The following is a 23517-nucleotide window of genomic DNA, read 5'->3' as shown; positions in this document are numbered from 1 at the left end:
CTTAGGCTACTGGACACCATTAGCTCCAGAGGGATCGACCGCAGGCCCAGTCCTTGGTGTTCGGTCCCGGAGCCGCGCCGCCGTCCCCCTTACAGAGCCAGAAGCAAGAAGAGGTCCGGAAAAAGGGCGGCAGAAGACATCAGTCTTCACCAAGGTAGCGCACAGCACTGCAGCTGTGCGCCATTGCTCCTCATACACACTTCACACTCCGGTCACTGAGGGTGCAGGGCGCTTGGGGGGGGCGCCCTGAGCAGCAATAAAAACACCTTGGCTGGCAAAAATACCACAATATATAGCCCCAGAGGCTATATATGTGGTAAATACCCCTGCCAGAATCCAGAAAAAAGCGGGAGAATAGGCCGTGGAAAAGGGGCGGAGCTATCTCCCTCAGACACACTGGCGCCATTTTCTCTTCACAGTGCAGCTGGAAGAAAGCTCCCCAGGCTCTCCCCTGTAGTTTTCAGGCTCAAAGGGTTAAAAAGAGAGGGGGGGCACTAAATTTAGGCGCAATATTGTATATACAAGCAGCTATGGGGGAAAATTCACTCAGTTATAGTGTTAATCCCCTCATTATATAGCGCTCTGGTGTGTGCTGGCATACTCTCTCTCTGTCTCCCCAAAGGGCTTTGTGGGTCCTGTCCTCAGTCATAGCATTCCCTGTGTGTGTGCGGTGTGTCGGTACAGCTGTGTCGACATGTTTGAGGAGGAGGCTTATATAGTGACGGAGCAGATGCCGATAAATGTGATGTCGCCCCCTGTGGGGCCGACACCAGAGTGGATGGTTAGGTAAAAGGTATTAACCGACAGTGTCAACTCCTTACATAAAAGGGTGGATGACGTAACAGCTGTGGGACAGCCGGCTTCTCAGCCCGTGCCTGCCCAGGCGTCTCAAAGGCCATCAGGGGCTCAAAAACGCCCGCTCATTCAGATGGCAGACACAGATGTCGACACGGAGTCTGACTCCAGTGTCGACAAGGTTGAGACATATACACAATCCACTAGGAACATCCGTGACTTGATCCCGGCAATAAAAAAAATGTGTTACACATTTCTGACATTAACCTCTAAAAATGGGTTTTTATGTTTGGGGAGAAAAAGCAGGCAGTGTTTTGTTCCCCCATCAGATGAATGAATGAAGTGTGTGAAAAGCGTGGGTTCCCCCTGATAAGACACTGGTAATTTCTAAAAAGTTACTGATGGCGTACCTTTTCCCGCCAGAGGATAAGTTACGCTGAGAGATATCCCCTAGGGTGGATAAGGCGCTCACACGGTTGTCAAAATAGGTGGCACTGCCGTTTTAGGAACGGCCACTTTGAAGGTACCTGTTGATAAAAAGCAGGAGGCTATCCTGAAGTCTGTATTTACACACTCAGGTACTAGACTAAAACCTGCAGAGCGTGCTGCTGCAGCGTGGTCGGTGACCCTGTCAAACATACTAGTTTGCTAACATGAGAACATATTAAAGACGTCGTCTTATATATGAGGGATGCACAGAGGGATATTTTGCCGGCTGGCATCCAAAATGAATGTAATGTCCATTCTGTCAGGAGGGTATTAGAGACCTGTCACTGGACAGGTGATGCTGACCTTAAAAGGCGCATAGAGATTCTGCCTTATAAGGGTGAGGAATTATTTGGAGATGGTCTCTAGGACCTCGTATCCGCAGCAACAGCTGGGAAGAAATATTTTTACCTCAGTTTTCCTCACAGTCTAAGAAAGCACTGTATTATCAGGTACAGTCCTTTCGGCTTCAGAAAAGCAAGCGGGTCAAAGGCGCTTCCTTTCTGTACAAAGACAAGGGAAGAGGGAAAAAGCTGCACCAGTCAGCCTGTTCCCAGAATCATAATTCTTCTCTCGCTTCCTCTGAGTCCACAGCATGACGCGGGGGCTCCACAGGTGTAGCCAGGTACGGTGGGGGGCCGTCTCAAAAATTTCAGCGATCAGTGGGCTCGCTCACAGGTGGATCCCTGTTTCATTCAAGTAGTATTTCAGGGGTACAAGCTGGAATTCGAGATGTCTTCCCCCCGCCGTTTCCTCAAATATGCCTTGCCGACAACTCCCTCAGGCAGGGAGGCTGTGCTAGAGGCAATTAATAAGCTGTATTCCCAGCAGGTAATACTTAAGGTGCCCCTACTTCAACAAGGACAGGGTTACTATTCCACACGGTTTGGGGTACCGAAACCGCATGGTTCGGTGTGACCCTTCTTTATATTTAAAATCCTTGAACACATGCAATTCAAGTTCAAGATGGAATCGCTCAGGGTTATTGCAAGCCTGGACGAGGGGGATTACATGGTATCCCGGGACATCAAGGATGCTTACCTGCATGTCCCTATTTACTATCCTCGTCAGGAGTACCTCAGATTTGTGGTACAGGATTACCATTACCAAGTCCAGACTCTGCCGTTTGGACTGTACATGGCACCGAGGGTGTTACCAAGGTAATGGCCGGAATGATGATACTCCTTCGAAAAAGGGGAGTTTTAATTATCCCGTACTTGGACAATCTCCTTATAAGGGCGAGGTCCAAGGAGCAGTTGCTAGTCGGGGTAGCACTATTTTGGAAAGTGCTACAACAGCACGGTTGGATTCTAAACAGTCCAGAGTCACAGCTGGTTCCTACGACACGTCTACTGTTCCTGGGGATGGTTCTGGACACAGACCAGAAATAAGTGTTTCTCCCGGAGGAGAAAGCCAAGGAGCTGTCATCTCTAGTCAGAGACCTCCTGAAGCCAAAACAGTTATCGGTGCATCATTGCACGCGAGTCCTGGGAAAAATGATAGCTTCCTACGAAGCAATCCCATTCGGCAGGTTCCATGCAAGAACTTTTCAGGGGGACCTGTTAGACAAGTGGTCCGGGTCGCATCTTCAGATGCATTAGGCTGATAACCCTGTCTCCAAGGACCAGGGTATCTCTACTGTAGTGGCTGCAGAGTGCCCATCTTCAAGAGGGCCGCAGGTTCGACATACAGGACTAGGTCCTAGTGACCATGGATGCCAGCCTTTGAGGCTGGGGGGCAGTCACACAGGGAAGAAACTTCCAGGGACTTTGGTCAAGTCAGGTGACTTCCCTACATAAATATTCTGGAACAGAGGGCCATTTACAATGCCCTGAGTCAGGCAGGGCCTCTGCTTCAAAACCAGCCGGTCCTGATCCAATCAGGCAACATCACGGCAGTCGCCCATGTAAACCAACAGGGCGGCACAAGAAGCAGGATGGCGATGGCAGAAGCCACAAGGATTCTCCGATGGGCGGAAAATCATGTGTTAGCACTGTCAGCAGTGTTCATTCCCGGAGTGGACAACTGGGAAGCAGATCTTCTCAGCAGACACGACTTCCACCCGAGAGTGTGGGGACTTCATCCAGAAGTCTTCCAAAGGATTGTACACCATTGGGAAAGGCCACAGGTGGACATGAAGGCGTCCCGCCTCAACAAAAAGCTATAAAAGATATTGCGCCAGGTCAAGGGACCTTCAGGCGATCGCTGTGGACGCTCTGGTAACACCGTGGGTGTACCAGTCGTTTTATGTGTTCCCCCCTCTGCCTCTCATACCAAAGGTACTGAGAATAATAAGAAGGCGAGGAGTAAGAACGATACTCGTGGTTCCGGATTGGCCAAGAAGAGCCTGGTACCCAGAACTTCAAGAAAATATATCAGAGGACCCATGGCCTCTGCCGCTCAGACAGGACCTGCTGCAGCAGGGGCCCTGTCTGTTCCAAGACTTACCGCGGCTACGTTTTGATGGCATGGCGGTTGAACGCCGGATCCTAAAGGAAAAGGGCATTCCGGAGGAAGTCATTCCTACGCTGATTCAAGCCAGGAAAGATGTAACTGCAAAACATTATCACCGCATATGGCGGAAATATGTTGCTTGGTGTGAGGCCAAAAAAGGCCCCAACAGAGGAATTTCAACTAGGTCGATTTCTGCATTTCCTACAAGCAGGAGTGTCTATGGGCCTAAAATTAGGCTCCATTAAGATACAGATCTCGGCTCTGTCGATTTTCTTCCAGAAAGCATTAGCTTCAGTACCTGAAGTTCAGACATTGTAAAAGGAGTGCTGCATATTCAGCCCCCGGTTGTGCCTCCAGTGGCACCTTGGGATCTCAACGTGGTGTTGAGTTTCTTAAAATCACATTGGTTTGAACCACTAAAAACCATGGATCTAAAATATCTCACGTTGAAAGTGGTCATGTTATTGGCCTTGGTTTCGGCCAGGCGTGTAACAGAATTGGCGGCTTTGTCATATAAAAGTCCTTATCTGATTTTCAATATGGATAGGGCAGAACTGAGGACTCGTCCCCAGTTTCTCCCTAAGGTGGTATCAGCTTTTCACTTGAACCAACCTATTGTGGTGCCTGCGGCTACTAGGGACTTGGAGGATTCCAAGTTACTGGACGTAGTCAGGGCCTTGAAAAATTATGTTTCCAGGACGGCTAGTGTCAGGAAAATTGACTCGCTATTTATCCTGTATGCACCCAACAGGCTGGGTGCTCCTGCTTCTAAGCAGACTATCGTTCGCTGGATCTGTGACACGATTCAGCAGGCGCATTCTGCGGCTGGACTGCTGCATCTTAAATCAGTGAAAGCCCATTCCACAGGGAAGGTGGGCTCATCTTGGGCGGCTGCCCGAGGGGTCTCGGCTTTACAACTTTGCCGAGCTGTTACTTGGTCAGGGGCAAACACGTTTGCAAAATTCTACAAAATTGATACCCTGGCTGAGGAGGACCTGGAGTTCTCTCATTCGGTGCTGCAGAGTCACCCGCACTCTCCCGCCCGTTTGGGAGCTTTGGTATAATCCCCATGGTCCTTACGGAGTTCCCAGCATCCACTAGGACGTCGGAGAAAATAAGATTTTACTCACCGGTAAATCTATTTCTCGTAGTCCGTAGTGGATGCTGGGCGCCCATCCCAAGTGCGGATTGTCTGCAATACTTGTATAGAGTTATTGCCTAACTAAAGGGTTATTGTTGAGCCATCTGTTGAGAGGCTCAGTTATATTCATACTGTTAACTGGGTATAGTATCACGAGTTATACGGTGTGATTGGTGTGGCTGGTATGAGTCTTACCCGGGATTCAAAATCCTTCCTTATTATGTCAGCTCGTCCGGGCACAGTGTCCTAACTGAGGCTTGGAGGGGGCTCATAGTGGGAGGAGCCAGTGCACACCAGGTAGTCATAAATCTTTCTAGAGTGCCCAGCCTCCTTCGGAGCCCGCTATTCCCCATGGTCCTTACGGAGTTCCCAGCATCCACTACGGACTACGAGAAATAGATTTACCGGTGAGTAAAATCTTATTTTTATTTTCAGTGAGCTTCTGCTGGCAACAGACTCACTGCTACGTGGGACTAAGGGGAGAGAAGCAAACCTACCTGCTTGCAGCTAGCTTGTGCTTCTTAGGCTACTGGACACCATTAGCTCCAGAGGGTTCGAACACAGGCACCTGTCCTCGATCGTCCGTTCCCGGAGCCGCGCCGCCGTCCCCCTCGCAGAGCCAGAAGAACAGAAGCTTGAAGATGACGAAATCGGCGGCAGAAGACTCCTGTCTTCATTTAAGGTAGCGCACAGCACCGCAGCTGTGCGCCATTGCTCCCAGCACACTTACACACTCCGGTCACTGTAGGGTGCAGGGCGCTGGGGGGGGGCGCCCTGGGCAGCAATTGAAGTACCTTTTGGCAATAAAAATACATATATACAGTCTGGCACTGTATATATGTAAAAACCCCCGCCATTTTTTACACAGAAAGCGGGACAGAAGCCCGCCACTGAGTGGGGGCCTTCTTCCTCAGCACACCAGCGCCATTTTCTCTTCACAGCTCCGCTGGAAGCAGCTCCCCAGGCTCTCCCCTGCAGTATCCAGGTACAAGAGGGGTAAAAAAGAGAGGGGGGCACATAAATTTAGGCGCAAATAAAACGTATAAGGCAGCTATTGGGTAATCACTTATTATAAGTGAAAATCCCTGTGTTATATAGCGCTGTGGTGTGCTGGCATACTCTCTCTCTGTCTCCCCAAAGGACTTTGTGGGGTCCTGTCCTCAGTCTGAGCATTCCCTGTGTGTGTGCGGTGTGTCGGTACAGCTGTGTCGTCATGTTTGATGAGGAGGGTTACGTGGAGGCGGAGCAAGGGCAGATAAGTGTGGTGTCGCCCCCGTCGGGGCCGACACCTGATTGGATGGATATGTGGAAGGTCTTAAACGACAATGTAAGCTCCTTACATAAAAGGTTTGATGACGCTGCAGCCTTGGGACAGCCGGGGTCTCAGCCCGCGCCTGCCCCGGCGACTCAGAAACCGTCAGGGGCTCATAAACGCCCTCTATCTCAGATGGTTGACACAGATGTCGACACGGAGTCCGACTCCAGTGTCGACGATGATGAGGCACATTTACAGTCTAAAATGACCAAGGCCATCCGATACATGATTATTGCAATGAAAGATGTATTACACATTTCTGAGAGTAACCTGGTTAATACCAAGAGGGTTTATATGTTTGGGGAGAAAAAGCAGCCAGTGACCTTTCCCCCATCTGATGAATTATGTGAAGAAGCGTGGAGTTCCCCTGATAAGAAACTAGTGATTTCTAAGAGGTTACTGATGGCGTACCCTTTCCCGCCAACGGACAGGTTACGTTGGGAAACATCCCCTAGGGTGGACAAGGCGCTGACACGCTTATCTAAAAAGGTGGCCCTGCCGTCTCAGGATACGGCCGCCCTAAAGGAGCCTGCGGATAGAAAGCAGGAAGCTATCCTGAAGTCAGTGTATACACACTCAGGTACTATACTGAGACCTGCTATTGCTTCAGCCTGGATGTGTAGTGCTGTAGCAGCGTGGACAGATACTCTGTTAGACGACATAGATTCCCTCGACAGAGATACTGTTTTGCTAACCCTGGGCCATATAAAAGACGTCGTCTTATATATGCGGGATGCTCAGAGGGACATTTGCCTGCTGGGCTCTAGAATTAATGCTATGTCCATTTCTGCCAGGAGGGTCTTATGGACTCGGCAATGGACAGGAGATGCTGATTCTAAAAAACACATGGAGGTTTTGCCTTATAAGGGTGAGGAATTGTTTGGGGACGGTCTATCGGACCTCGTGTCCACAGCGACAGCTGGAAAGTCGACTTTCTTGCCTCAGGTTTCCTCACAGCCTAAGAAAGCACAGTATTATCAAATGCAGTCCTTTCGTTCTCAGAAAGGCAAGAGGGTCAGGGGAGCATCCTTTCTTGCCAGAGGCAGGGGTAGAGGTAAGAAGCTGCACCATGCAGCCAGTTCCCAGGAACAAAAGTCCTCCCCTGCTTCCACTAAGTCCACCGCATGACGTTGAGGCTCCACAGGCGGAGCCAGGTGCGGTGGGGGCGCGTCTCCGAAACTTCAGCAACCAGTGGGTTCGCTCACAGGTGGATCTCTGGGTTGTACAAATTGTATCTCAGGGATACAAGCTGGAATTCGAAGCGACTCCCCCCCGCCGTTACCTCAAATCAGCCTTGCCAGCTTCCCCCATGGAAAGGGAGGTAGTACTGGCGGCAATTCACAAGCTGTACCTCCAGCAAGTGATTATCAGGGTCCCCCTCCTTCAACAGGGAAGGGGTTACTATTCCACAATGTTTGTGGTACCAAAACCGGAAGGTTCGGTGAGACCCATTCTGAATTTAAAATCCTTGAACACTTATATAAAGAAATTCAAGTTCAAAATGGAATCGCTCAGAGCGGTTATTGCAAGCCTGGAAGAGGGGGATTTTATGGTGTCGCTGGACATCAAGGATGCTTACTTGCATGTCCCCATTTACCCACTTCACCAGGAGTACCTCAGGTTTGTGGTACAGGACTGTCATTACCAGTTCCAGACGTTGCCGTTTGGCCTGTCCACGGCACCGAGGATATTTACCAAGGTAATGGCCGAAATGATGATACTCCTTCGGAAGAAGGGAGTTATAGTTATCCCGTACTTGGACGATCTCCAGGCGAGGTCCAGAGAGCAATTGTTGATCAGCGTAGCACTCTCTCAGGAAGTGTTGCAACAGCACGGCTGGATTCTGAATATTCCAAAGTCGCAGCTGATTCCTACGACGCGTCTGCTTTTCCTGGGCATGATTCTGGACACAGAACAGAAGAAGGTGTTTCTCCCGGTGGAGAAGGCCCAGGAATTAGCATCTCTGGTCAGGGACCTCCTGAAACCAAAACAGGTATCGGTGCATCACTGCACGCGAGTCCTGGGAAAGATGGTGGCTTCATACGAAGCCATTCCCTTCGGCAGGTTCCATGCAAGGATCTTTCAGTGGGATCTGTTGGACAAGTGGTCCGGATCGCATCTTCAGATGCATCGGCTGATCACCCTGTCCCCAAGGGCCAGGGTGTCTCTTCTGTGGTGGCTGCAGAGTGCTCACCTTCTCGAGGGCCGCAGGTTCGGCATACAGGACTGGGTCCTGGTGACCACGGATGCAAGCCTCCGAGGATGGGGGGCAGTCACTCAGGGAAGAAACTTCCAAGGGCTGTGGTCAAGTCTGGAGACTTCTCTACACATAAATATACTGGAACTAAGGGCCATTTTCAACGCTCTGAGTCAAGCAGAGCCCCTGCTTCGAAACCGGCCAGTGCTGATTCAGTCAGACAACATCACGGCGGTCGCCCATGTAAACCGCCAGGGCGGCACAAGAAGCAGGATGGCAATGGCGGAAGCCACAAAGATTCTTCAGTGGGCGGAGAATCACGTGCAAGCACTGTCAGCAGTGTTCATTCCGGGAGTGGACAACTGGGAAGCAGACTTCCTCAGCAGACACGACCTCCACCCGGGAGAGTGGGGACTTCATCAAGAAGTCTTCACACAGATTGCAAAGCGATGGGAACTGCCACAGGTGGACATGATGGCGTCCCGCCTCAACAAAAAGCTAAAAAGATATTGCGCCAGGTCAAGGGACCCTCAGGCGATAGCTGTGGACGCCCTAGTGACACCGTGGGTGTACCAGTCGGTATATGTGTTTCCTCCTCTTCCTCTCATACCCAAGGTACTGAGAATAGTAAGAAAGAGAGGAATACTAATTGTTCCGGATTGGCCAAGAAGGACTTGGTACCCGGAACTGCAAGAAATGCGCACAGAGGACCCATGGCCTCTGCATCTCAGACAGGACCTGCTGCAACAAGGGCCCTGTCTGTTCCAAGACTTACCGCGGCTGCGTTTGACGGTATGGCGGTTGAACGCCGGATCCTAGCGGAAAAAGGCATTCCGGATGAAGTTATTCCTACGCTGATAAAGGCTAGGAAGGACGTGACAGCAAAGCATTATCACCGTAAATGGCGAAAATATGTTGCTTGGTGTGAGGCCAGGACGGCCCCTACAGAGGAATTCCAGCTGGGTCGATTCCTGCACTTCCTACAGTCAGGGGTGACTATGGGCCTAAAATTGGGGTCCATAAAGGTCCAGATTTCGGCCCTATCCATTTTCTTTCAAAAAAACTGACTTCACTGCCTGAGGTTCAGACGTTTGTTAAGGGAGTGCTGCACCCTGGGATCTTAACGTTGTGTTGGATTTCCTGAAATCCCACTGGTTTGAGCCACTTAAGACCGTGGAACTAAAGTATCTCACGTGGAAAGTGGTCATGCTGTTGGCCTTAGCATCGGCTAGGCGTGTGTCGGAATTGGCGGCTTTGTCATGTAAAAGCCCATATCTGATCTTCCATATGGACAGGGCAGAATTGAGGACTCGTCCCCAATTTCTCCCAAAGGTGGTATCATCGTTTCATTTGAACCAACCTATTGTGGTGTCTGCGGCTACTCAGGACTTGGAGGACTCCAAGTTGCTGGACGTAGTCAGGGCTTTGAAAATATATGTTTCCAGAACGGTTGGAGTCAGGAAGACTGACTCGCTGTTTATCCTGCATGCACCCAACAAGCTGGGTGCTCCTGCTTCAAAGCAAACTATTGCTCGCTGGATCTGTAGCACGATTCAGCTTGCACATTCTGCGGCTGGATTGCCGCATCCAAAATCAGTAAAAGCCCATTCCACAAGGAAGGTGGGCTCTTCTTGGGCGGCTGCCCGAGGGGTCTCGGCTTTACAGCTTTGCCGAGCGGCTACTTGGTCGGGTTCAAACACCTTTGCAAAGTTCTACAAGTTTGATACCCTGGCTGAGGAGGACCTTGTGTTTGCTCATTCAGTGCTGCAGAGTCATCCGCACTCTCCCGCCCGTTTGGGAGCTTTGGTATAATCCCCATGGTCCTTACGGAGTTCCCAGCATCCACTAGGACGTCAGAGAAAATAAGAATTTACTCACCGATAATTCTATTTCTCGTAGTCCGTAGTGGATGCTGGGCGCCCATCCCAAGTGCGGATTGTCTGCAATACTTGTATGTAGTTATTGCTTAAATAAGGGTTATTGTTATGAGCCATCCGTTGAGTGAGGCTCAGTTGTTGTTCATACTGTTAACTGGATAAGTGTATCACAAGTTGTACGGTGTGGCTGGTATGAGTCTTACCCGGGATTCCAAAAATCCTTTCCTTGTAATGTCAGCTCTTCCGGGCACAGTTTCCCTAACTGAGGTCTGGAGGAGGGGCATAGAGGGAGGAGCCAGTGCACACCAGATAGTACCTAATCTTTTCTTTAGAGTGCCCAGTCTCCTGCGGAGCCAGTCTATTCCCCATGGTCCTTACGGAGTTCCCAGCATCCACTACGGACTACGAGAAATAGAATTACCGGTGAGTAAATTCTTATTTTTGTTATTGTAGGTATATTGCTATAGAGTCTGTCATTGCTTCAAATAACCAATTGGTGGGCGCACCTTGTCCCCATGAAATTAATGATGCCTGCTCTTGTCGTTGTCTTATTTGATACACTTGATGGATTCTACACTCAACGGACAAGTAATGTGTCTGTTCAGTCATATTAGTTATATGCACACGGCAATCGCCACAGAAAGTGCGCTGACATGCTACGCTGCAATGATTGGCTGACTGCATGTATATGGGTGATGGTGCCTGGTTCTATAATCTCCACTTTGAGTCTAAGGAGGTAATTCAGATCTGATTGCTGAGCTGCTAATTTCTGCTGCGGGGTACACTGGGCTCCACAAGGATAGACATTGGGGTGTAGAGTAGGATCTTGATCCGAGGCACCAATAGGCTCAAAAGCTTTGACTGTTCCCAAGATGCACAGCGCCGCCTCCTCTATAACCCCGCCCACCTGCACAGGACATCAGTTTTGTAGTTGGTGCTGCAGTAAGCAGGCACATAACAGAGTGGCTGCTCCAGGCAGCCCTAAGAAGAGCTTTTTTATGAAGAAAAAAGTGAAGACTTCAAGAGCAGCAGTGGTGATAAATGTCAGGAGACATTCACTGCTGCAGCTACAGCTCTCCCCGGCGGCGCTGTACACCCTCCGCGCCCTGGTTGCCGGGTAACTACAGCGGGAGGCTCCGGTTTTCTTCTGGTCAGGCACGCACGACTGGGGATCTCCGGGATCGCGTGGCCGCGCTTTGGGAGGTGGTGAGTGGGTCCCGCATACTTTATCGCGATCCGGCGCGGCCGGTGGGAGGCGGGCCGCACGTGCTGGCGATGGACACTGTGGCAGTACAGGCAATCCCACTAGATCACCAGGGCATGGGTGCAGGTTAGGTTTTCTCTTTAAACCATTTTAATAGTAGCCCACAGTACCCGGTGGTTTTGCCAGCAGGGGGATAAGGCTTAGACCTGAAGCCCCTCCCCCAGCCCCAGGGCACCATTTCCCGCAAATGTTCCCGTCCTGGAGCTGCATATCTGTCTCTCCCTCACTCCCTGTCAGTGTTTGGGCGCCATTTCTCTCAGCTACACTGTTCCTGGGACTGCTTGGGCAAATCCTCCTTTGTAAAGCCGCCTGTTTGTCAGTGCTGTGACTTTACATGACACTTAAGTATTCTACATGTTATTTAGACAGTGTTAGTTAAGAAAGAGTGCATTTAGTCAGGGTTTTCTAGTACAATTACCCTGTGATATACATCCAGTTCTTACTGTGCAGTGTTATGTCTATTGACTTTAGAAATATATATATATATATATATATATATATAAATATACAAACAATGTCCGGCACTCCAATAAACAATTTATACTGCGCCCGGTGCCCTCGCAGCCACGACGAAGACAAATATGCAATGATATCAGGCGGCACTCACAGCATTGTAGATACTGGTGAATAAACGGTCAGACTCCGTATGAATGTGTCAACGTTTCAATTTCATTAAAAATTGTAGTCAGGATACAATTTTTAATGAAATTGAAACGTTGACACATTCATACGGAGTCTGACCGTTTATTCACCAGTATTTACAATGCTGTGAGTGCCGCCTGATATCATTGCATATATATATATATATGTGTGTGTGTGTGTGTGTATATATGTGTGTATATATATATATATATATATATATATATATATATATATATATATATATATATATATAAAAGCTAGTCCAGTGCAGTGTTATTGTTGGTAATAATCTCTGCATTGTATAACTGTGACTATCTGTGTGTGCATTTGATAGCTGAGTGATTTCCATTTCGTGTCTCTCACTCAACCTGCTATCCCTATATTCTATAACCTGAGGGGGCTTGGTGCGTCAGGTTTATAATAATATACAATATGGGATATTCACAAGTAGGGAGGCCAATCCCGGGCCGTTTTTTCAATCCCCGGATTCGGGATTGAAAAACGCTCAATCCCGGGATTGCAGTAGGGATCAGTGAAGAAGGGTGTAGGGAGCAGCACTGGAGGGTAGGTGGTGGTGCGGGAGGGTGTAGGTAGCGGCGCGGAAGGCAGGGAGGGTGTAGGTAGTGGTGCCGGAGGGTGTAGGTAGCTGGGCGGGAGGATGTAGGTAGCGGTGCGGGAGGGTGTAGGTAGCGGGGAGGGTTGGTAGAGGCGCGGGAGGGAGGCTGGGTGTAAGTAATATCACTTACTATTAGGTGGACGGCAGCCATGGGCACACTGAACGCGGCGGCATTTCAAATGAAGCGCCGGCCGCCAGCCAACCAGAGCTGGCGGACCGGCAGCCAATCAGGGAAGCGGCCGCAGCAGTCGCTCCTGATTGGCTGCCGCTGCTGCGGCAGCTTCCCTGATTGGCTGCCGGTCCGCCAGCTCTAATTGGCTGGCGGCCGGCGCCACATTTGAAGTGCCGCCGCGTTCAGCGTTTGTCTATGGCTGCCGCCCGCCTAATTGTAAGTAGTATTACTTACACACCCACCCTCCCGTGCATGCGCAGTGTAATCCCGTGAATCCCGGGATTGGATGCTCCAAATCCTGGCATTTTTAGGCCCAAATCCCGGGATCCCGCGATTGGCCTCCCTATTCACAAGATATACTCTACTTTGTATTTTTCTCTGTGATTTTAGTCACCATATCTCTCCTGTATCTCTGCTTGTGCTGACTACACTGCGCAGGGGTTTGGGCAAGAGGTATTGTGCTGCTTACAATTGTACTGTGTTACCTGATACTGCAAGTTATATCATGTCTGTTCCTGAGGGTAACGGTTCTGGGGCTGAACACACTGCCGGTGTTGCTGACGCCGCAGATCCCTATGAGGAGAATATAGCAGCTGCAGGCTCTGGTTCTGGGGGCTCCTTGCCCCCCAGTGGAACTGTGGCAACGGAGGTACATAATGACCCACCGTGGGCTACTTTCTCCACACTTCTAAATACGCTAGTTACTAAACTAACGCCCCCTATGGGACCTCCTATGCCGGTTCAACCGTATGTGGTCCCCGCGGCTAACCCGCCGTGGGCGGATAACTTGTCTGCTCAATTGAAGAAATTGAACCAGTCCTTGACTACTAAAAAGTCTGACCCTCGCTCGCCTTAGACCAGGGGGTCCTCTAAGCGAGCTCTTACCTCCTCACAATCCACTGCTGTCACTGACACCTCATCTGATGAAGATGGCACTTACACTGACACCACAGATTCTGACACAGATACGGCTGATGGGGAGGGTAGTTCACATGTGGATGTTCCTGATCTTTTGGAGGCTATTAAGTTGATTCTACAGATTACGAATGATCCTGAGCCATCCGTCCCTCCTAAGAAACCAGATAGGTTCAAGCATCAGAAGGTGGTTAAACAAGTTTTACCTCATTCTGACCACCTAGTGGATATACGTCAGGAATCCTGGGGAAACCCAGGGAAGAAGTTTGTGCCTCAAAAGAATATGCTGGCTCGCTATCCCCTCGCGCCAGAGCTGTCTAAAAATTGGGAAACGCCTCCTCCAGTGGACTCGAATGTGGCTAGGATGGTGGTTTCCTCAGTTCTACCTGTCACTACCGTCATGTCTCTGAAAGAGCCTACGGATAAACGTGTGGAGGGTTGTCTGAAAGCGATTTACACCCTCACGGGTGCTGCACAAAGGCCCACTATTGCAGCAACATGGACTGCAGAGGCTATTGAAGCGTGGGCCCTAGAGTTGGAAACTGAAATCTCTTCTGACCATGCTAGACAATGCTTGTCATATATTGTCACAGGTTCTCACTATATTAAAGAGGCGGCTTCTGATGCCGGTATTCTAGCAGCCAATTCCTCTACTACGTCAATCCTGGCTCGCCGGATATTGTGGCTGAGATCCTGGTCTGTGGATCTGGACTCTAGAAAAACCCTGGAGGTACTCCCTTTCAAGGGAGATATTCTGTTTGGGGAGGACTTAAATAAGATAGTGGCTGACTTGGCTACTGCCAAAACTGCCTTTCTGCCAAGTACCGCTCCTTCTGTGTCGAAGGCTAAAGGTACTTCCTTTCGCCCCTTTCGTCCTTCAGGTAAAGCAAAAGGTCAGGCGTACCACAAGCAGGCCCGCACTTCCAAACCTGGTAAGCCAAAGCCCAAAAGAGCCTGGGCTGCCCGTCAGCCAGCTTCCAAGACCGATAAGCCTGCCACATGACGGGGCGGGCCTCCCCCTGGGGGATCCCAGGGTGGGGGGCCGGCTTCTAGGGTATACCCAGGAATGGTTGAAGACCACTTCAGATGCCTGGGTACAGGAAGTCGTCACTCGAGGTTACGCCATAGCCTTCAAAAACCGTCCCCCTCATCGATTTTGCCTGACAGACGTCCCTTTGGACCAGACAAAGGCAAAAACTCTACATTCGGTGGTACAGACCCTCCTGGACACAGGATTGGTAGTACAGGTGCCTCTTACTCAGAGAGGCCGGGGGTACTATTCTCCGCTGTTTCTAGTCCCGAAACCGAATGGGTCCTCCCGGCCCATTCTCAACCTCAAGGCATTGAACAAGTTTGTGAAAGACTTTCAAGTTCCGTATGGAAACCCTTCGCTCTATAGTTCTGGCCTTGGAACCTGGGGATTATATGGTCTCCCTGGATATACAGGATGCTTACCTGCATAATCCTATAGCAGTGTCGCATCAGCAATACCTGAGGTTTGCGATTGGCAACCTCCATTAGCAGTTGCGGGCGTTACCTTTTGGTTTAACTACGGCTCCGCGAGTCTTCACCAAAGTTATGGCAGTGGTGACTGTGGTACTCCGCCGTCAAGGGGTCAGGATCCTACCGTATCTGGACGACTTGTTGATCCTGGCAAATTCCCCAGAACTTCTCCTGCGTCATCTGGATATGACTGTCCGGTTTCTGCAAGCCCACGGGTGGCTCATCAACTGGAAGAAATTCTCCCTGGTCCCTGCTCAGAGCATGGTGCACCTGGGAACGCTATTGGACACTCACAACCAGAGGTTGTTCTTGTCTCAGGAGAAAGTCCTGAAGCTTCAGGACAGGATTCGTTGCATCCTTTCTCGTCCGCAAGTGTCTATACATTCGGCGATGCAGGTGCTGGGCCTCATGGTGTCAGCATTCGACATGGTGGAGTATGCTCAATTCCATTCTCGCCCCCTCCAGAGGCTGATTCTGGCCAAGTGGGACGGCCTGCCTCACCGGATCAGGTCTCACATGATCTCATTGACTCCGGAGGTCCGTCTGTCGCTGCATTGGTGGCTCCAGGACCAACGATTGTGCAAGGGCCGTCCCTTCTGGATATCCGATTGGGTCCTGTTAACGACAGATGCCAGTCTAAGGCGTTGGGGCACGGTGCTGGAGCAACACTCCCTTCAGGGTCGGTGGACCAAGGAGGAGTCTCTCCTCTCGATCAACATTCTGGAATTGCGGGCGGTCTTCAACTCGTTGAGCCTGGCCCAGCATTTAATTCAGAACCGTCCTGTTCAAGTACAGTCGGACAACGCCACCACAGTGGCTTACATAAATCATCAAGGCGGCACTCGAAGCCGTTTGGCAATGAAGGAAGTCTCACGGATTCTGCAATGGGCGGAACGCCATCTACCGGCCATATCGGCAATATTCATTCCTGGAGTCCTGAATTGGGAAGCGGACTTTCTCAGTTGTCAGGACGTACACGCTGAAGAGTGGGGCCTCCATCCAGAAGTGTTTCAACTGCTAGTGGAAAAGTGGGGCCTTCCAGACGTAGATCTGATGGCGTCAAGGACAAGGGATCCTCAAGCAGCATTCGTAGATGCGCTGGCGGTGCCGTGGAGGTTTGGGCTGCCGTACGTGTTCCCTCTGGTGTCACTCCTGCCCAGGGTAATTCGGAAGTTCAAGCTGGAAAGAGGAATCCTGCTTCTCATAGCTCCAGCGTGGCCAAGACGGCACTGGTTCTCAGACCTGCAGGGCCTATCGTCAGAGCGTCCAATCCTACTTCCACAACGCCCAGTCCTCCTCGTTCAGGGCCCCTGTGTCTACCAGGACCTAGCCCGGCTGTCTTTGACGGCGTGGCTCTTGAAGGTCCCGTCTTGAGGGCTAAAGGGTTTTCTGAGGCGGTCATTCAAACTATGCTGCGGGCCCGGAAACCGGCTTCGGCTCGAATTTACCATAGGGTCTTGCATTCTTACTTTGTTTGGTGCGCATCTAAAAATTATGACGCTTCCAAGTATAGTACAGCCAAGTTGTTGGCTTTTCTTCAGCAGGGCCTGGACTTAGGCCTGCGTCTGGCTTCCCTCAAGGTTCAAATTTCTGCCTTGTCGGTGTGGTTTCAGAGAAAAATTGCGACCTTACCTGATGTGCATACGTTTACTCAGGGTGTGTTGCGTATCCAACCTCCCTATGTCCCACCTGTGGCTCCTTGAGACTTGTCGGTGGTTTTGGAGGCGTTACAAGAGTCTCCGTTTGAACCTCTTGGTTCAGCTGATCTTAAGTGGCTTTCCCTTAAGGTGGTGTTTCTGCTGGCTATTGCCTCAGCTAGAAGAGTGTCGGATTTGGGTGCCTTGTCTTGTAGTTCCCCATATCTGATATTTCACCGTGACCGGGCGGTTCTTAGGACTCGTCCCGGTTATTTGCCTAAGGTGGTTTCTTCGTTCCACCTTAATCATGAGATTGTGGTATCGGCATTTGTTTCTCCTGATCTGTCTCCCAAAGAGCGGTCTTTGGATGTGGTACGGGCTCTCCGTATCTATGTGAGGAGAACTGCTTCTATTAGGAAATCTGATTCTCTCTTTGCTCTGTTTGGGTTTCACAAACGGGGCTGGCCTGCTCACAAGCAGACTTTGGCCAGATGGATTAGAATGGTGATTGCACATGCTTATGTGAGGGCTGGTCTTCAGCTCCTGCTCACATTACGGCCCATTCTACTCGGTCAGTTGGACCTTCTTGGGCGGCCCGCCGTGGTGCGACCCTTGAACAATTGTGCAAGGCGGCTACGTGGTCCTCAGTGAACACGTTCATAAGGTTCTATGCCTTCGATACTGCCGCTTCCCAGGATGCTTCCTTTGGACGCCGGATTCTTGTGCCCGCTACAGTGCGTCCCCTCCCATAAGGAACTGCTTTAGGACATCCCCTATGTCTTTCCTTGTGGAGCCCAGTGTACCCCGCAGCAGAAAACGAGTTTTATGGTAAGAACTTACCTTTGTTAAAACTCTTTCTGCGAGGTACACTGGGCTCCACAAGGCGCCCACCCTGACGCACTTAGCTTCTTTGGGTTGGTATGGCATTAGCCGCTGACACTTCTCCTGTCGTGAGAATGTGATGTTTGTGGCTACTACCTATTGTCGTCTCTTTTCCTGCTGCTGCATTGGGCTGGTTAACTAAAAACTGAGCTCCTGTGCAGGGAGGCGGGGTTATAGAGGAGGCGGCGCTATGCATCTTGGGAACAGTCAAAGCTTTTGAGCCTGTTGGTGCCTCGGATCAAGATCCTACTCTACACCCCAATGTCTATCCTTGTGGAGCCCAGTGTACCTCGCAGAAAGAGTTTTAACAAAGGTAAGTTCTTACCATAAAACTCGTTTTTACTGTCCTGCGTTCCGATAGTCACCGCCTCCAGTGGGAGTGTATATTCGCAGTGCAAGACTGCGATCCCATGTGTATGTCGAGCTGCTAAAATCCAGTGTGTGCAGTGTGTGCGTAGCCCAGGACTTACTCCTCCAGTGCGATCACATCAGGCTGATCGGTGCCGGAGCTGACGTCACACACCCTCCCAGAAAACGCTTGGGAACGCGTGCGTTTTTCCAGACTCTCCCAATAAACTGTCAGTTACCACCCACAAACGGCCTCCTCCTGTCAATCACCTTGAGAACGCCCGTGTGATCGGCTTTTTCGCACCATCCCGTCGCTGACCAGCGATGTCCATTGTTGCTGTCCGACGGGCGTGCGCGGTGCATGCGCAGTTACTATCTGATCACCCGCTGTGCAAACTAGAGATGAGCGGATTCGGTTTTACTCGGATTTACTCTGTTCTCAAAATGGCATCTTATTGGCTATTCAAAACACGTGACAACCGTGAGCCAATAAAATGCAGTTTTGAGAACCGAGTAAATCCGAGTAAAACCGAATTCGCTCATCTCTAGGGCAAACACGCACAGCAGCGATCGGATCTGAATGACCCCCTAAGTATAGCATGTAAGAGTTCTGCAGACCATGTTGCTCCTGATCCTTTCTCTTGAGCCTGTTTTCCAGATTCCCGCTTGCCCTTCTCCATGGACTCGAAAGATTTTTGCCAGTATGTTTGCATTTGTTATAAGGAGAGATGTGGGGGGAATTCATATCTGATCGCTGCTGTGCATTTTCGCGCAGCGGACGATCAGATCTGAACTGCTCGTGCGTCAGAGCCGCACTGCGCCGGTGCGTCGCACACCATCAACAGGCATCGGAGCCTAGTGACGGGATGGTGCGAAAAATCCGAATACACGGGCGTTCGCAAGGAGATTTTACAGGAAGAGGCCATTTGTGGGTGGCAGCTGACCGTTTTCCAGGAAAAACGCAGGCGGGACCAGGGGAGGGTGTCTGACATCAGCTCCGGCCCCGATCAGCAGGATTCCATCAACTGATTTTTGTGCACCTCTGCTACAGAAGCAAACACACTTGCACAGGCTTTCCCCCTCACCCTGGAGGCGGCGACTATCTAATCGCAGGGCAGCAATAAACGCAGCCCAGCGATCAGATCTGAATTAAGCCCATTGTCCTGTAGGATACTGCTCAAAGCTTATCTGACCAGAACAGCACTGTTATCAGCGCCTCTGACATTGAGGAGAGGCTCCTCACTCCAATTGTTTCCTAGAGTTTGTAGCATTGACGTCACTCTTTCTTCATAACTGACTTACAGACTTCTCCTGAATACACACACGATGGACCAAGTGATGGGGAGCGGTGAGGTTGAGTGGCCCTATACACATGGGCATAGCTACTGTATTAGGCAGCCAGCCAGTCCCGTAGCAATCAGGTTTACCGCTGTCAGATGTTTGCAATGTTAGCTGGATTATGGGGCACTGGAACAGTACCGGTGGCCCAGATCCCTCTTGCGTTTGCTCATGCGTTTTACTTACACTCCGTGTCAGGCAAAGGCCGCACTCTGTGATTTCTCTGTTCCAGCACCATACACTGTGAGGAACGATTGTTTTGGGGACTTAGGCAACTAATTAAAATGTATAATTGCTTTGGCAGTTCCATTATGTAAACCACGTGGCCGCTTTCTTCGTGGACAATTTTCAAATGGCCAGATCTCTTTCCCGGGCTTCTAGGAAGATTCCAGGCGAGCGCTACCACAAGGTAATTACGTAATGCTGTAGAAACGAAGCAACCGCACATTATTTGTATCTAGAGCAATGCCTGTGACCTGTAATACAGCATCTCTGTGCATTGGCGTATCTATAATTGGTGCATGTGTGCGAGGGTCCAGGGGGGCCCACCCCGCACACACTGCACCCATTTGGAGTCCCCCATCGGAGCCATCCCTTCTCGGCAGCGCAATAGTGTCTGAATACTAGGGGGAACAAACTCTATTGCGCCTGCTGAAATCTCCGGAAAGATGGCACGGTGGCCATTTTTACGGAGTTTCGCGCATGCGTATTAGCAAAATCTTCGGGGAAAATGGCCGCCACGTCGTGTTCCCGGAAGTTTGCGCATGCGCAATAGAGTCTGTTTTCAGACTCTATTGCCGCTGCGGAGAAGGATGGCACCGCCGGGGAACTCCAGAAAGGTAAGTATTAAATGCTGTGCATCAGTCGGAGAGGAGGGGGCCGCTGAAGCAGAATGCTGCACACAGGCCTCCTCCTCTCTTAAAACGCCCGTCTCCGTGTTATAACAAGCTGGGGAGCCATGCTGAACAAATATCATCTGCTTCCTTGCCCTGTGTTTCTGCCTGTTGTAGGGCGGGGTTAGGTATGATTTGATGACATTCAGAATTACAACAGCGCAATGTCGATTAGAGAATACCGATACGGTAGTAACATTAGTTTAAGCATTTTAACGGGTTGAACACGGGACACTGGCAGGCGGAATCCCAGCGGTCAGAATACCAACACCGCCATCCCGACTGCCTAACCCTCCCCCCGCATCCTAACCCTAACCCTCCCCCCGCATCCTAGCCCTAACCCTCCCCCCGCATCCTAGCCCTAACCCCCCCCCCCCCCCCCCCCTCCCCCCGCATCCTAGCCCTAACCCTCCCTGGCATATTTAGGTTCCGGATTCCATTTGTCTGTAGTCCGGCGTCGGCATTCTGACAGGTGCCTGGTCCCATTTTAACCGTGTTGGCAGTATAACTTTAAACATGATGGTAAAGCATCGGTTAAAATGCTTGTAGTAATATTATTACTGTGTTGGGATTCTGTAGTCGACATTACACTATTAACTTTCTGACCGTAAACATTCTCAATGTTACTATGTACCGGAGGTAAAGGTCGGGTTACTGGCTGAAGGTTGGGGTACAGACGGTGATAATGGCTGTCAGTTAATGAATGGAAAATAGGACACGTGCGGCTTTCACAAGTTTCTTAAACAGATTCATCATATATCAAAACCTACACCCTTGGCGCGGTGTTAAAACTCCCCAGAGCCAGAGTATACAGAAGTGTCCTTTGTTACTCTCTGTGCACCAGGTCCGGGGCTCTTCTGCTGCGACAAGTGTCTTCACAGTATTACAACAGCTGCATTGCTAGCTGACCACTGGGGTGTGCCACTCAGTCTGAATCCGTGTAACAAGGGTGAGTGTTATATAGTGGGAGGAGCATGGTCCCCAGCAGCACAGAGTATATCAGGAGATGAGTGATGTGTCAGTGAGGACAGGGCTACATGTGGCAGGGGCAGAGACATGATGTGAGGAGGGGAATGGAGGCAGCAGGAAGCTACAGACTGAGAGTTATATAGTGGGAGGAGCAGGGTCCCCAGCAGCACAGAGTATCTCAGGAGATGAGTGATGTGTCAGTGAGCACAGGGCTGCATGTGACAGAGGCAGTGACGTGATGTGAGGAGGGGAATGGAGGCAGCAGGAAGCCACAGACTGAGAGTTATATAGTGGGAGGAGCAGGGTCCCCAGCAGCACAGAGTATATCAGGAGATGAGTGATGTGTCAGTGAGGACAGGGCTGCATGTGACAGGGGCAGTGACATGATGTGAGGAGGAGAATGGAGGCAGCAGGAAGCCACAGACTGAGAGTTATATAGTGGGAGGAGCAGGGTCCCCAGCAGCACAGAGTATATCAGGAGATGAGTGATGTGTTAGTGAGGACAGGACTGCATGTGACAGGGGCAGTGACATGATGTGAGGAGAATGGGGTCAGCAGGAAGTCACAGACTGAGAGTTATATAGTGGGAGGAGCAGGGTCCCCAGCAGCACAGAGTATATCAGGAGAGGAGTGATGTGTCAGTGAGGACAGAGCTGCATGTGACAGGGGAAGTGACATGATGTGAGGAGGGGAAAGGAGGCAGCAGGAAGCTACAGACTGAGAGTTGTATAGTGGGAGGAGCAGGGTCCCCAGCAGCACAGAGTATATCAGGAGATGAGTGATGTGTCAGTGAGGACAGGGCTGCATGTGACAGGGGTAGTGACATGATGTGAGGAGGGGAATGGGGTCAGCAGGAAGCCACAGACAGAGTTATATAGTGGGAGGAGCAGGGTCCCCCAGCAGCACAGAGTATATCAGGAGATGAGTGATGTTGCTACCAACTGCCGTTATCTTGTCCATTAATGGTTGCACGTAAATGCAATAACAGCCCCCCTTCCCCCTCAATCACACAATGTCGCAACACGAGCAGTGCTGAAAACTAGCTAACAGTAAGCACCGCTCTGAGAATCCATCTGGGTGGCGTCTGCATACTTAGAGTACCTATGGGGCCACCTCTGAGGTGATGGCAATTTCCTTTGATACAAGTATTGATTCCATACATGCCGACTTAATTTATCTCCCCTGTGAGAGTTCCCGGTGGGCGATGCAGGTGGACTGGGCAGTGCCAGGGGGCAGAATTGCCATTATAGCCTCACTACACAATGCGGAGAACCATGGCTTCTAGCAGAATGGGCGGGGCAAAGTTACTGATCCATACTTATTTTATTCAGTGTATAAACAGCAGTAGTGTGTCTGCATAACGTCAGGCCATGCCCCTGCAGTGGCAGCACCCACTCTGTTCCATGGGCCCCAGCCATAGTATTCCCTCCGTGTACCCTTCATGCCCCAGTCTGACTCTGCCTGCATCATCATGTGACCTCCATCATGTGACCTGGCAGCTTCCACTCTGTAGAATGGGAAAGGAAAGTGATGAGAAGCATGGAACATTTTGGCTTATGATGATACTGTAATTATGTTGTATTAGCGTCATCTCCTTTGAAACACCGGGTGGCCTTCACTTTGCCGCCAGTCGGGTTCCCAGCGAACAGCATACCGACGCCGGAATCCTGGCCACCGGCATACCGAAACCGACACTTCTTCTCCCTCTCGGGGGTCCGCGACCCCCCTGGAGGGAGAATAGATAGTGTGGCGCGCATAGCGCAGTGAGCCCACAAGGGGCTCATTTGCGCTCGCCCCGCTGACGGTATGCCGGCGGTCAGGATTCCGGTGCCGGTATGCTGGTCGCCGGGAGCCCGACCGCCGGCATACCATACTACACCCGAAACACCAGTTATAAAAAGCTGTGTGCCATAAATTATCGGTAAGATGGTACAGATGTGTCCTCATACATCTTAAACAGTCCCTCTTGGTGCGCCAGGACGCGTGAGAATCTTCTAGCGCCGGGCTTCTTTTTTGCTTCCTTTTTTTCCACCCTGAAAATGCGACTTAGTTACAACGCAATGTGGTTAGGAC

General features: G+C 50.7%; 1 protein-coding gene across 4 annotated transcripts in view; it reads left to right on the top strand.

Moving 5' to 3' along the window:
- The window catches only part of LOC134910667 (nuclear RNA export factor 1-like), a 219251-nt gene that overhangs the window by 8565 nt on the left and 187169 nt on the right, over window positions 1-23517 (top strand). For 3 of the 4 annotated variants that reach the window (XM_063918967.1, XM_063918969.1, XM_063918968.1), the window contains exon 6: window positions 19887-19991. The exons of the other annotated variant lie outside the window; for it this stretch is intronic. In XM_063918967.1, the coding sequence (XP_063775037.1) occupies window positions 19887-19991 (105 nt within the window). The remainder of the gene's footprint in view (window positions 1-19886; window positions 19992-23517) is intronic. 4 annotated transcript variants of the gene reach the window in all.

Source organism: Pseudophryne corroboree, chromosome 4 (assembly GCF_028390025.1).
Source record: "Pseudophryne corroboree isolate aPseCor3 chromosome 4, aPseCor3.hap2, whole genome shotgun sequence".
In the NCBI taxonomy this organism is placed as follows: Eukaryota; Metazoa; Chordata; class Amphibia; order Anura; family Myobatrachidae; genus Pseudophryne; species Pseudophryne corroboree.
The sequence above is the reverse complement of the archived record's forward strand: the minus strand, read 5'-3'. Positions and strand labels throughout refer to the sequence as shown.